The sequence below is a fragment of the Somniosus microcephalus genome, chromosome 29 (assembly GCF_052327205.1).
Source record: "Somniosus microcephalus isolate GS21.2 chromosome 29, FLI_Smic_1.0, whole genome shotgun sequence".
Taxonomy (NCBI): domain Eukaryota; kingdom Metazoa; phylum Chordata; class Chondrichthyes; order Squaliformes; family Somniosidae; genus Somniosus; species Somniosus microcephalus.
In genome coordinates this window covers 30,696,496-30,714,520 of record NC_141015.1, presented here as the reverse complement: position 1 = coordinate 30,714,520, position 18,025 = coordinate 30,696,496, and the positions used below count along the sequence as shown (strand labels likewise).

Genomic DNA, 18,025 nt, shown 5'->3' with positions numbered 1-18,025 from the left:
ATCTTTTGCTTTTATCCTCGTTTCCCTTTCCTCTGTCCCCCTGCTCAGGTTCCCAACCCCCTCCAATTTTAGTTTAAACCCTCCCCCAGAGCACTAGCAAACACTCCCCCTAGGACATCGGTCCCGGTCCTGCCCAGGTGCAGACCGTCCAGTTTGTACTGGTCCCACCTCCCCCAGAACCAGTTCCAATGTCCCAGGAACTTGAATCCCTCCCCCTGGCACCATTCCTCTAGCCACGTATTCATCTGAAATATTCTTCTATTTCTACTCTGACTAGCACGTGGCACTAGTAGCAATCCTGAGATTACTACCTTTGAGGTCCTATTTTTAAATTTACCTCCTAACTCCCTATACTCAGCTTTTAGGACCTCATCCCGTTTTTTACCTATATCGTTGGTACCTATATGCACCACGACAACTGACTGTTCACCCTCCCCTTCCAAGATGTTCTGCAGCCGCTCTGAGACATCCTTGACCCTTGCACCAGGGAGGCAAAACACCATCCTGGAGTCTCGTTTGCGGCCACAGAAACGCCTATCTATTCCCCTTACAATAGAATCCCCTATTACTATAGCTCTACCCCTCTTTTTCCTCCCGTCCTGTGCAGCAGAGCCACCCCTGGTGCCAGGAAGTTGGCTGTTGCTGCCTTCCCCTGGTAAGCCATCCCCCCCCATCAGTATCCAAAGCGGTATATCTGTTTGAGAGGGGGATGGCCACAGGGGACCCCTGCACGACCTGCCTGCATCTACTACTCTGCCTGTTGGTCACCCATTCCCTTTCTGTCTGTGCCACCTTTACCTGCGGTGTGACCAACTGTTTAAATGTGCTATTCACGACGTCCTCAGCATCGCGAATGGTCCAGTATGTATCCACTCGCTGCTCCAGCACCGCAATGCGGTCTGCCAGTAGCTGCAACTGGACACACTTCCTGCACACATGGTTGTCAGGGACATAGGAAGTGTCCGAGTTCCCACATAGCGCAGGAGGAGCATACCACGGCACCGGGCTGTCCTGCCATGACTTCCCCTTTAATTAATTTAAATTAAATCAAATCAGTCCCACCAATTACACTACAGTTAAATGATATACTTAAGGACTGAACTGTGTCACCACACTTGCTGTTGACACATGAAGAATGGATGACACGTGCTGCCTGTTGAACTGTACCAAGTGAGGAGTCATTGGGCTGAATTTTCATTGAGGAGGTGGGTAGGAGGCGGGACTATAACTTTCGGGGTTGTAGTCCCACCTCCATCGAGTTCTAGCCAACCCACGCGATTTTGACTTGATTGACCTTGTTAAGCCCGCCCAGCAGGCTCAGCAGGCCAATTAAGGGCCACCCGGCAACAGGTGAAGTCGCAGATTGATATTTCATCTGTCAAGACCTTTTGACAGATGAAATATCAGCGTTTCACAGCTGTTTGAAACTGTCAAACACTGACAATCTGTACTCCAGGTTAATTCCTTCCTCTCAGGATGATTTAGAGATCTCCCCGGAACAGAAAGCTGAATGCTACAGATTTTGACAGCTGGCGGCCATTCTGCTTTCTGTGCCGGTGAGATGAGGGACTCCCGAGACCTGAAGGAAGGAAGGCTGTAAAGGTAAGTAAAACTCCTTTAAACACTTCACATAGACCAAACACACTTACTTCTGCACTCATGCACCCATCACTCACCTGAACACCGGACATCTCGAACCCTCCAAGCCCTTCATCCCGACAGCCCGCCTCGCTAACTTGGCGTGGTTTGGAGCTGTCGGGAATCCCACATTTCACCAATGAAAATAGGGATTAGGCTAAAAACTGCCTGTTAACTACCTGTTAACAGGCAGTTAATTGGCACTAATCCCCTTCCCGCCTCGGGTAGGCGGGTCCCAGTGCGGGTCGGGTACCCGCCTCCTTTGAAACTGGCATGGAGGTGGGTTGGGTGCGGGATGGGTTCGTGCCCCCCGATTTCGGGATTTTAACCCTGCACACGCCTCCAATCCCGCCTCCATGGCCCAATGAAAATCCGGCCCATTGTCTTTATTACAGGAGGAGAGAAAGAAAATTTACGAGGGGAAAAGAAACAAATTTATGGGAGAGTAACCGTTCCCTTGGTGTGATGTTGCTGCTGGTATTCGGGGCAACAATTTTTTAAAAAGAAATCTACAGTGATTTAGTAATGTAAAATGAAAAAGGGATAATGAACATACAGGGCACAATTTTCCCTACCTCGACAGGTCCGTGGCGGGCGACGTCGGTAGCAGCTCCCGGCCCCGCTCCTGTCTCCATTCCGACCTCCGACATGACTTTCTCCGATTGGACTTGTTAAGCCCGCCCTGCGAGTTTCCCGGCCAATTGAAGGAAGCGGGTCTGATGACGTCACTTGATGATATGTCATCAGCCGGTTTCCTTAAAGGGGCCATGTGCAAATTTAGTTTGACAGTTGTGCTGTCGGTGTTCTACAGCATTGAGGTGCTGCAAACACCGACAATCACTGCACAGAGGTGTATGGCTGCACCCAGGCTCTCCCATGACTCCCTCCATATGCTTATGGAGGGAGTCACAGCACGCAGGGAGGTTCTCTTCCCTTCCAGTGGGTGGAAGAGACCTCCCCAGAAGACCAACAGAGCCTGATTGCACAGGAAGGCACAAGCAGGGATGTTTTTAGGAGGACCAGGCTGCAGTGGCGCAAACCTTTCAATGATCACGAAACGTTACTGCAAAGCCACACTCAACCTCATCCTGCTGTGCCGCTCATCACATCCTCATCACTCTGCCTTCCCTACCCTACTCCTGCACATCCTTACTCACACCAACTTACCTTGCACCTCCACCCATCCCTCTCTATCTGCATTATCACTTCTCCATCTCACTAGCCACCCATCACACTTACCCTCATCCTAGTCCAGTCATACCAACTGACAACACACAAGGGTAGGCACTTGTGTGTTTTAGCCAATGTTCATGTGAAGTTTCTGTTAATGTGCTGTCAAACATTGAAATCTGTATTTTCAACACTTTGCATTCTTGGACAGATTTGTGTGAACATTTGGAAGTGGCTTAGTGAGTTGCAGTGAATGGTGAGACATAACGATACCGCCACAATTGCGATGAGTGTGAAAGGACTGGCTTAGGCTTTGTAGGGATGCTTTATGTTGTTGGTGTGGGATGGTGCCAACCTGGTGCATCATGTAGCAACCAGGATGCACAGCATCAAGTGAAGTAAATCTGGCCATGGTGAGGCCATCCCTGGCTTCCCGGGCAGCAATGTGGTCGGGTGCTGATGCCCTCTCCTATCCAGCATCAGTTGATTACGGAGAAGGTTGATGATGTTGGTGCTGCTGCTGGTGTGCCTCGTGCTGTTAGTGTTTGGGCTAATCGTGGTGGGCTTCTGAGGACCAAGGTGAGAGAGTATAAAGTGCACTGATGCTGATGGAATAGATGGCAGGTGAAGTAGAGATGACAGAAGCGATCTGTCAATGGTGGGAGAGGTAATGAAGTCAGACTGGATGGATACTTGTGTAAAGACTTGCAGCATTCTGAATCTGTAGTGGAAATGCAGTTTAGAGAAGCTAGTGGCTGAGGGAACATATCTCAATCAGCTGGGAGCTTTGAATTGACATTTGAAGCTGTCAACTCATCAGCTGATTCAATGGTAAGTGACCTCCTGCCTCAGCTTCACAGACGAGGTCTAGGCACGGTAGCAAACCAGTGGGCGACCTGTCAAATTCAAAAAGCTGGGAAAAAAGCATTGATAAGTGGCTGTAAACAAGCCACTAATGATTTTAATTGCCTCCCCCGCCGCTGCCTGTCGGGTCTGCTCCGCACTGGGAGACCCGACATTGGGAAAATCTAGTGTGTGCATTTTGACAGCGGGTTCCTGACCCACTGTCGAACATTTTCAATTTAACAGCTGACCCGCCACCCATCTCGTCCGCTGAGTGCCGGCAAAATTCCGGCCACAGATTTTCAAACAACATTCAGTGTCCTGATTCATACATTTCTTGATAATTTAGTTGTATGTTTATCAGCATTCCCGACAGACGAATATGTTCCTTATTTTTCTTCTTATTTTTAATTCAAAAGGAAGTCGATTGATTCAACCAATCAAATTGCTGAGCCAAGATTTCTTTTCCTAAAGAAGACACAGATGGAACTAGGGATCCAGATTTGTGGTGGAAACTTGTACGGAGTATTTGTGGCAAAGGTGGAAGATGACAGTCCAGCAAATGGCCCTGATGGGCTGGTACCTGGGGATAAGTTACTCGAGGTAAGAAAATACTCAAATTTGCAGCATTACTCGGCGCCAATGATTCACTCAAAGGTCCTGTGATTCTTAGAATTTTTAATAATGTCCATGATTCTTGGAGGAAATTCAAACATTGAAAGCTGCGTTTAAATTTCCTGTGCGAATATCATAAGCAGTTTAAAATAAAATCTGCAAATCATGGGCTATTTCATAGGGGAATGGGAAGGAGAGAATTCAATCCAAGAGTGATTTCTGTTCCTAAAGAACACACAGATGGAAGAATGATCCTGTCTTCAGTCATGCAATTTCCAATGAGTCATTGAATCACAGTCGGGCCCAGGGTTGCGGAGGCTAACTGTAGGACACTCATTTCTACCCCAGCTGATATCAGCTAACTCTGCGCAGACTGAAAATGGGACCTTCTGGTCTTTGTGGCATATTTACACACTCACTTAGCCAACTGAGCTATCAGGGGAACTCTGAATACAAACTGATGTAAAAAGACTACTAAGCACTTGGTTTGAGTATAAAACAAGGCTTTAATCAACTGTTTCACAACCATGAGATTCTAGGTACTTCACTAGTTCCTGGTTACAGAAACGTCCTGAGCAAGCTGGGCCCACGCCCAAGTATTTATACTCCTTGGATGGTGCCACCAACTGGCCGCCCAGTGTTACTTCATGAGTCATTTCTTCATGAATGATAAGATTCATGACACAAACGTTTACCGTAATAGTTTACATTTGTTCAGTAGCCAAGCTACATTATTGCCCTTTGCCTCTCACGCTCTGGGTTCCTTTTGTAAATGGCCACATTTAAACCCTGCACATTTGCTGTGCTTGTTCCCATGAAGTGAGACGAAACTGTAGATTACCTCTTCTCATCAGGGTTACTGTCACCCACAGTGTGTCAAACTGCATCTATAAATGTTATGTACTCGGACACTATCTTACCTCCTCAGTAGCGTACTTTTAAAGGATTTCCCCCAAAACTTGACAAATGACTCTGAACATTTTGAGTGCTCTTATTATTTCATTTGTTCTCAATGTTCTAATGTTACGACTCTTCTGTTGAAGAGTTGAACCTGGCTTGCCTTGCAGACAGTACACCTGCCTCCGTCTTGCCTCACAAGCACCTTATTGTATGAAAACCTGATGTTTCAAAACAACATCTACCAAAAAGTGGATGACACAGTGGAGCCTGCGCTTTTTATCATCATTTTTGGCTGTGCTGTCATGGAGAAATCTGGTGCAAAGCTCATTTATTTCCTTGCAAGACGAGAGAGATTTGGGGAAATAGACTGCATCTGCGGCAGTTTGCAGACTGACATCGGTAGAGGCCTCTCATTCATCCCTCAATCAATACCACCAAAACAGATTATCTGGTCATTTATGGCATTGCTTCTAGAAACTTTTGCTTCTTGCAAACAATTCAGTTATTCCATTTAATATAAAATAGAATCTCATTATTTTATTGGTATATATGTGCGCTAAAAATGTGGATGATTGCTCCGAAATTTGGATGTCGCCTTTTAAATGTCGGTAGTTTGGGAGATCTACATCCCACTCAGGCCGGAAGAGATGAGAAACAATTAATATTTAACCAGTTATATCTACCAGGGGTCAGTAACATAACTAAAACATGGAATTTGTTATCAAGTAACAATTTCATAAGAACATAAGAAATAGGAGCAGGAGTAGGCCAATCGGCCCCTCGAGCCTGCTCCGCCATTCAATAAGATCATGGCTGATCTGATCCTAACCGCCAATCCACTATCATAGAACCATCTCCTCAATCTAACAGAATTAGACACACGAAATAGGAGCAGGATCAGGCTACACGGCCCCTGGGCCCACTCCGCTACCCACAGGGCCATGACCGATCTGAACCTAGTCTCATGTCCAAATTCCTGCCCGCTCCCCGTAACCCTTAATTCCCTTTACTTCTAGGAAACTGTCTATTTCTGTTTTAAATTTATGTAATGATGTAGCTTCTACAGCTTTTTGGGGCAGCATATTCCATGGACCTACCACCCTCTGAGTGAAGTAGTTCCTCCTCATCTCAGTTTTGACAGAGCAGCCCCTTATTCTAAGACTATGCCCCCTAGTTCTAGTTTCACCCATCATCGGGAACATCCTCCCTGCATCCACCCGATCCAACCCCTTCACAATCTTATATGTTTCAATAAGATCGCCTCTCATTCTTCTGAACTCCAATGAGTAGAGTCCCAATCTACTCAACCTCTCCTCATATGTCCATCCCCTCATCCCCGGGATTAACCGAGTGAACCTTCTTTGTACTGACTCGAGAGCAAGTATGTCCTTAAGTATGGACACCAAAACTGTACGCAGTATTCCAGGTGCGGTCTCACCAATACCTTGTACAACTGAAGCAATACCTCCCTATTTTTATATTCTATCCCCCTAGCAATGAAAGCCAACATTCCATTGGCCTTCTTAATCACTTGCTGCACCTGCATACTAACCTTTTGAGTTTCGTGCACCAGGACCCCCAGATCCCTTTGTACTTCAGTACTTTCCAGTTTCTTGCCATTAAGATAATAACTTGCTCTACGATTTTTCCTGCCAAAGTGCATAACCTCACACTTTCCAGTATTGTATTCCATCTGCCAAATCTCTGCCCACTTACTTAGCCTGCAGGTTTTTTATGTCCTCCTCACTCACTACTTTCCCTCCCATCTTAGTATCATCTGCAAACTTTGATATGTTACACTCGGTCCCCTCCTCCAAATCGTTAATATAGATTGTAAAGAGTTGGGGACCCAGCACTGACCCCTGCGGAACACCACTAGTTACTGATTGCCAGTCTGAGAATGAACCATTTATCCCAACTCTCTGCCTTCTGTTAGATAGCCAATCCTCTATCCATGCCAGAATATTACCCCCAATCCCGTGATTTTTTATCTTAAGCAATAATCTTTTGTGTGGCACCTTGTCAAATGCCTTTTGGAAGTCTAAATACACTACGTCCACTGGTTCCCCTTTATCCACCCTGTATGTTACTTCCTCAAAGAACTCCAGCAAATTTGTCAAACATGACTTCCCCTTCATAAAACCATGCTGACTTTGTCCTATTAAATTATGATTATCCAAATGTCCTGTTACTGTCTCCTTAATAATGGACTCCAAAATTTTACCTACCACAGATGTTAGGCTAACCGGTCTATAGTTTCCAGCCTTCTGTCTACTGCCCTTTTTAAATAAGGGTGTTACATTAGCAGTTTTCCAGTCAGCTGGGACCTTTGCCGAGTCCAGGGAGTTTTGGAAAATTATTACCAATGCATCCACAATCCCTACTGCCACTTCCCTCAAGACCCTAGGATGTAAGCCATCAGGTCCAGGTGATTTATCCGCCTTGAGTCCCATTATTTAATCTCTCTGTCATTCCAAGTGTTCTGTTTAACAGCGGTATTTCTTGAGATATCATTTGAAGTTCTATTTTCCAAAATAATATAATTGATTCGTTTTTTTGTTGTTCGTTCAACGGTCACATACAAATAGAAATTGCTGTCACAACAAGGGGGAGTCAATTTGTGACACTTCCCCATTAAGAAGTTAATATCTGATGGGTCAGATGATCATCTCTCAGTCCGTTGCATCTAAAGCTTTGTTCTGGAATGCGCCTTTATTTTTTCAACCATTGTCAGAAATTGATTCTCTTCATTGTCTTCAATATTTTCTAAATGTATTTTGTAGTTTTTAGTCTAAACACTGCCACTGATACTATTTTGACTTGTGACCTACCTTGAGTAGTCTAACCTCAAACAACCCAAGGGAGCTCTTGGCTTTAAAATTTGGGTTGTGCATCACACATCCTCCCCACAACACCCGCCTTTCACAGTTGCTCACTTTGTAGAGTTTCCGATCCAGGCTCTTAACTGATTTCAGAGCGGGGACACCTCAGACCTTGGCACCGCAGGATTCTTACATTTCTAGATTAGATAGAGCATCAAGCTTTAGTTGGCTGTAAGCCATATGCACTCTAATCAAGGACCTAGCAGTAAACAGAAATGCAACCGTGGTCTGCTATAATAAAAATCAGAGTAGCACTTGCTTCCTGATTCTTTTACTTGATCCAGACATAGCACTTCCTTTTTCAGATGCTGATCATTTTGCATTTCTTGCATTTTCTCTTTTTATTCCAGGAAGTTGTTTCCTTCCTTTAGGAGCAAGACTTTAAGTAAACACATCACTGAACAGAGATTAGTAAATCGGGTAGTAAGGTTCATTGCCTCTGCTGCAGGTTATCACCCACCAAGAATTTTTTCGGAGCTTGCTCTGTTTGTGTAGTTTTCACCTCTTGGGCTAACATGTAGAGAGCTCCTGGAGCAGACATCTGCAAGGCAGGGACCTGGCACAGTTTATGTACTTTTACCAAGAGTTATTGTCTTGACAGCTTGGGACCAGTACTGCAGTGCTATTGTGCTCCAAGCTGGCATGGAGCTCTAGGTCGTCCGAATGTTCCATTTGTTTTTATACCACTGAATATTTCCTGTATGTAAGTGGAGCCTGGATACAAGATTTGCAACCATCGATATTCTCTTTCTTATTCTTTTAAAAGAAGTTTAACCTCCACCAGCAAAACTCACTCAGGAATTGTCTTGTTTCTTTTGCAGACCTGGCACTGATTGGAGATGATTATTGTTCACTGTTGTGCTTCAGTGTTCTTACTTGGTGTCTCCCTGCTGCCTCTTACTGGCAAAGTATTAATTGCACATCAGTGAGGCTTTTTTGTCTCGCAGATTGGGGAAGATTACCTGAGTTCCCGAGCAACAACTTCTTAAAAGGATTTTGTCTCCAGTGGAATGACAGCAATTCCCATGTAAAGTGGCAACAATATAGCTGCTGCATCTGACTATATAAGAAAAGTCACTGCACTCCCACATAAGTACAAAACTTCTAAAATCACAACTGCAGACCATCACAACACACCCTTCCCCCACAACCGCCAAAAAAAAGGCGAAGGGCTGTTCAAGATGTTTAGTGAAACTAAATAGATATTTGAATTTTAAGTATTGAGTACTTAAATTATGCATGAAAATATCTTCCACATAATCAAGTGGCAGACAGTGCAGTCCACAGGAGGGCAGTAAGACCTCACTCTCCCGAAAATAAAACAAAATCAACTGAGTAGCTGTGTTCCTGACTACTGATCGGACAATTATTTTCATTCACGTTACACTTGGACACTAGACCTGTCTTTTTATGTGCATGGTAAGCACTTGGTAGGGTGGCCAGGTGATTCTTCACTACCGCATTGTGACAGCACCTTTGAATAATTAATTTTTGCATCACTGGCTTTCACACATTTACATGTTTTAGTATTAGTGATTTATTGAATTATCAACTTCTCATCTGAAATTAATGAGGTGTATGTGTATATAACTAATAGCTGAAGGTTACTGCATAGCCATCCATTGATAGTTAGTTTCTAGACAAAGTCATAATTTCACTGCATTAAATAGCTTAGTTTATCAGAAGTTGTTCTGTGGTCATTTAACTACGTAAAAAACTTGTAAAGTTATGCAGATAGCGTTGCTAAATATTAGTGCATTTAAAGACTTTTTTATAGCACTATTGATACCTCCCTTCTGTTAACATAAAGGCCTTAGAAAAGGTATGGTAAATATATTGATTTTGCTCACTGAATTGTGGCAAAGTCCTGTGAAAGAATAGTTGCCCTGTGTTTACCATGCAGTCGGAAAACATCAGCTGCTCCCAGTTTCCAAAGCTTTTGCTGAGAAAAGTCAAATCTCATTTGCTGAAGTCACACCGCGCACCAATTGGCAAACTGCAATTGTCTTTTCCGAGCCATTGTCTTCCTGATACAGCCATACAGTTTTACCTGAGTTTAAAGTCATGTCAGTACTGGAAATATAGTTTTCCAGCATCATTTCAAATGCTACACAGCCAAGAGTTACTCGCTCGTCTTTTGTTTTGTATTTTTCAGTAGCAATGAATAATGCATTGAAACTGAGCAGGAACAATATTCTGGCAGCCTAAATTTCCTTTTGCTTGGGGTTTAAATCCATATTTGAGCAAGCATTATACCATAGAACTTAGAAATTGCAGTGAAATAAAATACAGGAAACTTTCGATTTACCGGCACCTAAATAACCGGAAATCTCGGTTAACCGGCAAAATTCAGGAGTAGGTTCAGTTAAGTTTTACTTCATATTGTACTTGCCTTCCTCATCTGTTGCTGTGCAAGGGTGTGGCTGCAGCTGTTGCTAAGCTACAGAGACGCTTGGAACTTGTGGCCATTGTTCTGAACCTGTTGCTAAGCAACAGGGTTTGTTGCTTTATACAGAGCTCTCATCTCTCCGTATCTATATATATAAAGCGGCTCTTTTGTCTGTCCGCCTGGTCTCTATACGTTTGGAAGTTACAGAGCGTACCGACGCGCGCGTCGCCTCAAAAGAACGCTTGCGATTCCGGACCGGTCATAGGCGTATTTACGTTTCGGCCGGACAAAGATCCCGCCCACGGTATCCCAAAAACGTTCAGCGTTCCGCTCATTAGCATCTCATTAGCGACCGTGTGACGTCGAGGTCTTCCTACAGTTGAGTGTCGAGTGACTCGACGATTGACCAATCCTACGCTTCGGTGACCTGACCGGCCGACCAATCGGTGCGTGTGTGGGCGGGCCTTATCCTTCTGAACCGAGGTGAGTGGCCGCCATCTTGATTTTCCACGATTTTTTTCCCCCCACACTTTCTGTGTGTTAGGGAACTAAGGTAAATATTTCAATTATGTGTTAGGCAATTAATTAACAATTTATTTGAGTTTTATATTGTGTTTAGCAACCCCCCCCCTCCTCCTCACCCTCGCGCAGGGGGGACTCGGGGCCTGAAGCTGAAAAAATTTCTCTCTCTCTCTTTCTTCCCTCTCTCTCTCTCCTTCTCCTCTTCCCTCTCTCTCCTTCTCCTCTTCCCTCTCTCCTCTTCCCTCTCTCTCCTTCTCCTCTTCCCTCTCTGTCTCTCTCTACTTCCCCCTCTCAGGTGTCGCGGACGGAGCGCGGGCGCGCCGCCCGAAGTTTCCCGCTCGCTAACGGCCTTGCCGGCTCCCGCGGGCCGCCCGCACTCACCGCGCATGCGCCGCCCACACTCACCGCGCATGCGCTGCCCGCCCGCCCGCAGCGGCCGTCCATCAGCCGCGCGATACGCGGGGGACCTCAGCAACGGCACCGGACCTCAGGCGCTAGGCAGGGGGAGGGGCCGGAGAGAGGGACAGAGGGGAGTGGGGGGGGGAGAGGGAGACAAGGGAGGGAGGGGAGAGAGGGGAGGGAGAGAGGGGAGGGAGGGATAGGACAGGGAGAGGACATGACAGGGAGAGGGGGGACACACAGGGGCAGGGAGACCAAACGCCCCAAAATTGCCCTCGCGCCCCAAAATTGCCCTCGCAACGCGGGGCTCCCCAGCTAGTCTTTTACTATAGCTTTCGGTTATCCGGAATTTTTGATGAACCAGCACCACGTCGGTCCCGTCGGTGCCGGATAAAAAAAAGTTTCCTGTACGGGCTTTTTGGAGAGAAACCAGCCTCATGAAAATATACTTACTGTGACTGTTTAGACGTTTTGGAGAAGGAACAGCATTAATAGAGGACTTTGCAGCCCGCACTCCCCACCACACTCCTTTCATAAGGGAACAATATGTAAACCAGGGAAACAAAAGAGGTGGAGAGGGAAGAAAAACATTGACTTCAGAGAAGTTTCAAGGAAACATGGAAGTTGACATTATGCATTTTTTTTTTTTCAAAATTGCACAGGAAGTTTTATTACAACCCTGTTTGCTGGAAAGTAGTTGGAAGTAAATGTTAATTCTTGATTATAATTATTTTGCACTTTCATTACAGTACAATGGCACTGACATGCGAAATGTGACAGCCGAACAGGCCTATGTCGAAATGCTAAAACCCACAGAGGCGATCTCTGTGAAGGCTCAGTATAGGATAGAGGAATTCAACAAGATCAGAGATGAAGCCGGAGATGGATTCTATATCAGGTATCGTTTGGGGTCGTCAGCTGAAAGTTTTGCAAAATTATCACATGGAAAGTCCTCCACTTCAGGGGCAAATTCTGTAGGATGTAGGGACAATCTTTAAAAAAAAAACATAACTGGATACATATAAATTATATGGGTTGAGCTACAACAATATATATGACGGTGTAACAGCACCCAGAAATAGCAGTGATAAGTGTGATTTTATTACTAAAGTCACTGTTTCCTTTTTGTTTGGCGTTAATTGTGTGCACATGCAATAATTTTGCACAGAGGACAGTGTTTAATTTCAGCTTTTTTATGCTGATAAGATTGAGTATTATTTTCAGATATTTTGCCTGGTACAAATGTATAGTCATACCAGGTAACCTTTTTCTAAGAGACGTCTGTGGTGGTGTTTTACTTGGCACAGGTTTTACCTTCAGCTGTCTGATGCTTTCAGAGTATTGTTTTACTTTGCTTTGAAAACCTGAAGCTCCTCTCGGATTTTTGCTTATAAAGCTAAGCCCTAATGTGTTTGAGTAATACAGGTTGGCAGCAGTCGTTTGGGCTTCATGGGATTTTCCTCTGCTTGTTCTTCCAGAGCACTTTACGATCGAGTTGCAGAAGTAGAACACGATCTAAGTTTTAAGAAGGACGATATTCTTTACGTCGATGACACACTGCCGCAAGGAAATTTTGGTTATTGGATGGCCTGGCAATTGGATGAAAATGCTCAGAAGCTGGAAAGAGGGCAAATCCCCAGCAAATACATGTAAGCAACTCAGCAGCTCAGGTGATGGAAGGGTAATGCGAATAAATAAGTCTATTTTTAAAAAAAAACTCACTGCAGTCAGATAATGAGAAATCCACTGCATTTTTGCTGCTGTAAATATAAAACATCAGCTTGGCCCAGTGGTAACAATCTTGCTCTTGAGTCAGAAGGTTGTGGCTTCAAGTCCCACTCCAGGCATGACCATATAATGTAGGCTGACAATTAAATACAGTGCTGAGGGAGTGCTGCACTGTTGGAGATGCTGACTTTTGAATGAGACATTAAACCAAGGCTCTGTCTGCCTGTTCATGTGGATGTAAAAATTTCTATGGCAGTTTCTTTTAAGAAACACAGGGGAGATCTGATATCGTGGCCAACATTTATCACTCAATTAATACATTAAAAAACGGATTATTTGATCACTTATCTCATTGTTGTTTGTGGGACCTTACTGTGTACAAATTGGCTGCTGCATTTGCCTAGAAGACAACAGTACCTACAAAGCATTTAATTGGCTGTGAGGTGCTTTGGAACATCCTGCGGATATGATGGGCGCTATACAAATGCAATTTATTTTTCTTCATTTTAAGGTTCAATTTCAAGGGCCAAAGCTATCAGTACAAGCTACTATCTTTCAGATTCTCCTCAGCACCCAGTGTCTTGTCTATGGCCACAGCGTATTTCAGGATACAGCATCTCAGCCGTGCAGCAGATACTCAACATAGTCCAGGAGTTGGACATCATAGTAAATAAAGCTTCAGCTACAGTCCACAGAACTCCTAGGGGGAGAAATTGGGTGGAGCCGCAAACGGGGCGCCAAGCTCGCCTGGGCGCCAGATTTAGCGCAGCGTTTGGAGCAGTAGTGACCGCCGGAAATTCAGCTTGAGCGCCCCAAGAGGGACACGGGGCGAGGCTCGAGGCGCTCCGCGTCCCTCTTAGGGCGTTGAAACTGAATATCGCAGCGCAGCGTGCCGCAGCACCACACGCTGCGGCACGGCGCGCTGCGGTACTGCAGGCCTTCCTCCCATTCTTAAGGGGGAGGGGCCTGCACCAGCGCGATCAGAGATCGCGAGTGCCGGCAAAAGAGCCCGGCACCGAGGAGAAGTGCTGGACTCTCGGAAAACAGCCGGCAATGCCACGGGGGGCGATCAGGAGGCCGGGGACGGAGGTGCTGGCAGGCGGCCGCCGGAAAAAACGGCCGCCCCACACCTCCACCTTAATTTGCGCCACTGCCGGCACAGGAAGGCCCTGTGAACCGGGCGCCATTTGCGAACGGCGCTACAGAGGCGGTCGCTGCCAAATATCGAGATCGGGGTGCTGCGCACACCGATGACGTCATCGGAGGCGGCGCAGCGCAACAGGTTAACGTCGCCATTAGCGCCCCAGCTAAATATCGCGGGAGGCGTGGCCAGTGGCGCTAAAGCCACTGAGTGCCCTCTTTAGGCGCTAACTGGTGGCGCAGCCCACCGAATTTCTTGGCCCTAATGTTTTCAGGGCTGTTATTTTGAGTTACCCAATCCCTCTCCCACATGGCAGCTGTCTTTCATTCTGCCATTGCCATTTACACTTCATCTAGAGCCATCGTTTGTTTCTTAACTTGTCCCATTACCATCTCCTTTTGCCTTGCACCATCTCTTAATCTCTCCTGCCTTCCATCCTATCACAGACCTTCCCTTTTGTTCTTTCCTCCCCTCCCCCCTTTCCCTGCCCCTACACTTGCTTAAAAACCTGTTCGATCTCCAGCTTTTTCCAGTTCTGACGAAGGGTCCTCGACCTGAAACGTTAACTCTGTTTCTCTCTCCACAGATGCTGCCTGACCTGCTGAGTATTTCCAGCATTTTCTGTTTTTATTTCAGATTTCCAGCATCCGCAGTATTTTGTTTTTGTAACAGTTTTCAAACTGGGCGTGATGGATCCTCGGAGCCAGCCAGCTTCAATTCATAGGAAATTCTTTATTTTGCCTTTTTTATATGAATTTGTTACTAGGCAAGTACAGCAACAGATTGAAACCCGGGCTTCTGACAAGAATTCTCATCTCTCGGTGTGTAGGGTGATAAAAATACACAAGCTGTCTAGATTTTTAGATTCCAGTTTGAAAGCGATGACTCACTGTTGTTTCCATTGTTTGTTTGAGCAAAGGTTGTTTTTAGCCTGCGTTTACATGGTCCGTCAGTACGGTGGTTTCTGCTAATTCAGAGAAATTGTGGGGATATGGTGGGCAGCCCGTATATTTTCTGCTGCATAAACCATAGAGAGATTAATTGTTCGCTCTGCCAAATATTTCCCAGTTTGTCATTTTCAGTTTAATGTCAGGTCAAAAAATGACTGGCACAATTTTGTAGATCCTGAGGCTTAATAGGGCACAGGAGTAGGAGACCATACCTACAACATTATGGTAACATTTCATGTGCACATCCTGAGCACGTCGTTTCCCCAGAGGCAATTCAGCTAGGCTTAACTCCAATGGAATATTATGATGAATGGCTTATGAAGGAAATTTTACATTGCCTTTAACGGTACGTAATTTGGGACCACAGAAAGTGGCACCAATAGGGAGGTGACTCTTCCGTTCAGGTAAAGCTGAGTACAGGTTACATTGTGTCAAAGCACCATGTCCAGAATTTAAAATGACTAAGGTTGTAGCAAGAGCCACGTGCTGTAACAATTCTTGTGGCATTCTTTCACCATTGTTACAGACTTTAGTAAAGATGACCTGTAATGTTCTCTCTTTTCCAGAATTGCGTATCATCGAAACAGTTCTCTTAGGATTTTTACATCTTGTTCAGTATTGCTATTTTATGATTATGCACTTTATTATGATTCTAGTGATCAAGAGGGAAATAGACTGTGTGACCTGCATTCTGCAGAATTAAGTATCAGCTTGCATGATTTGGTAGCACACTTGCCTCCGAGTCATTAGGTCTTGAGCACGTCCTCTAGGCTGACACCTCATTGCAGTACTGACGTAATGCTGCACTGTCGGAGGTGCCATCTCTCTCATAAGATGTTAAACCGAGGCCCTGTTAAACCGAGGCTGGACGAAAAAGATTTCATGGTACTTTTTTTTTTAAAAGAGCAAACGAGTTCTCATAGTATCCTGACGTACACTTAATCCCTCACCGACAGCACAAAAATAGATTAACTAGTCATTTGTCTCGTTGTGATCTGTGGCACCTTGCTGTGCTCAAATTGGCTGCTTCATTTGCCTACACAACAGCGGTGATTACACATCAAAAATAATTCTTAGCACATTTATTTGTGTGCCATTGTGGACTCACTTCTTTGCTGTGTAGAGTTCTGATTTTATTTTTCAAATATGACATGCTGCTAATTGTAGTATCTCTGACAGGATGGATCAGGAGTTTTGCAGAAGGCACAGTATGTCCGAGGTCAAGGATGAAAATGGGTCTGTTAAGACTCTGTCAGCAGCGGCCCGCAGATCATTCTTCCGGCGAAAGCAAAAACATAAAAGGAATAATTCAAAAGACGGAAAAGAGATGTTGGCCCTTGATGCCATAAGCACTGATTCTATCCCTTTGTTGGAAGGTATTTGTTTTGTTCATTTTTTTTTATCAAGAGATGATCCTACTTGAGCAACTAGGAGCGTACGATGGCGTATGTGAAAAGAAGATTAAAAGAAGATGGGGAAAGTCCAGCTTGTGAGGAAGTGTTGGTTGCCTTGCTGCCCAAATAGATTAAACGGAGGGCAGTGGAATCTGCTTTAATTCACTGTCCGTTGTAACCTAGTGTGTACACTGACCAGCAATTTCAATAGAATCAACGACTACTTTTTTAAGTAAAAACGCTTCTCCATATAAAATACTATATCCGTGCCAGTGGATTATATAATTAGTAATTCACTGCAAGTAAAGATCCAGTATAAACATGGAAACTGCTGAAAATGCAGAGCAGGTCTGTCAACATCTGGGGGGGTGGGGAAAAGGATGAATGTTTTGGGTGTAGATTTTTTATCACAAGAGATTCTGACAGATCTGTGCTTATTCCAGATTTCCAGCAATGAATTACATGTTTTGATTTTTTATTCAAGTTATCCAGGTTCTCTTGTGGGGAAAAAATGGTTCCGGAATAGAATTAGCTGTTTGTAGGTTTTTAATGCTCCTTTCCTTTCTTTACCTTCGACTCTAAAATATTTCATATTTTGGTGCACTCGTCACTAAATCCATATAGCGACTTGCAGCAAAATGATTCAGGGAGGGCGGGTAATTAGTCAGAGGCTGCAATTATACTACAATACCAGTTTAAATCTGGTAATTATAGTCTGCAAGATCTCAGGATTTACTTAAAGCATTACTTCAATGAGCATCTGAACTGAGGCCTGAAAGGGATAGACTAGGTTAACTGCTATATATGACAAATGTTCTTAAAGGACTGCCTTCATTATTTTAAAAAGAAAGCTTACCTATCTGTACCCTGTCTACACACACAAAAGTAAATGGTTCTAACTTCCAGTCTCACTGAGAGGCCAGTTAGGTGGCTTGCTTCCAGATCTTTGGCAGTCATGCTCTTCACTTGATCTCTCAGATTTGTAACTCAACATGGGCGATTGCCACTGTACATTATGGGTGCAGGTGCTACTACTTTCGTATGACGGGAGAAGCTTATTATGGGATGTCTAGTTTGGCTCTCCATCCGATGGCCTCCTGAGAAGCCGAGTGGAGAAATGAGGTGCCTCCCACTACAGATCTCAGCGGGCAGGTTGATGTGATGTGTTCCATGGTCTGGGACTCGTGGCCGCAGTCACACTTCGGGTCATCCCTCATCTTCCACTTGTGGAGCTGGTGGCCGCACCGTCCACGCCCTGAGCGGATTGGGTAGAGCGCCGTCCTCCGTCTCCGAGGGAGGTCGGAGCCAGGGACCTCTGCTGTTTGGTCAGTGATGAGGTCTTGGTTCTTTATGTTGCATGCGTCCCACGATTCCGTCCATCTGGATAGTGGGTCGAGACCAGCAGCGTGAATATTGGCTGCTGTTTCCTAGTATGGCCAGCGCGATTTTAAGCA

The 18,025-nt window shown here is 45.1% G+C and overlaps 1 protein-coding gene across 8 annotated transcripts in view; it reads left to right on the top strand.

The window, feature by feature from the left end:
• Window positions 1-18,025, top strand: part of dlg5a (discs, large homolog 5a (Drosophila)) — a 224,279-nt gene that overhangs the window by 191,806 nt on the left and 14,448 nt on the right. For all 8 annotated transcript variants that reach the window (XR_015074204.1, XM_085970512.1, XM_085970509.1 and 5 more), the window contains 4 exons: window positions 4,071-4,254; window positions 12,108-12,256; window positions 12,837-13,007; window positions 16,357-16,553. Coding sequence is in view for 7 of the 8 variants with exons in the window: in XM_085970512.1 (XP_085826638.1) it covers window positions 4,071-4,254; window positions 12,108-12,256; window positions 12,837-13,007; window positions 16,357-16,553 (701 nt within the window). In the remaining variant the exon portion in view is untranslated. The remainder of the gene's footprint in view (window positions 1-4,070; window positions 4,255-12,107; window positions 12,257-12,836; window positions 13,008-16,356; window positions 16,554-18,025) is intronic.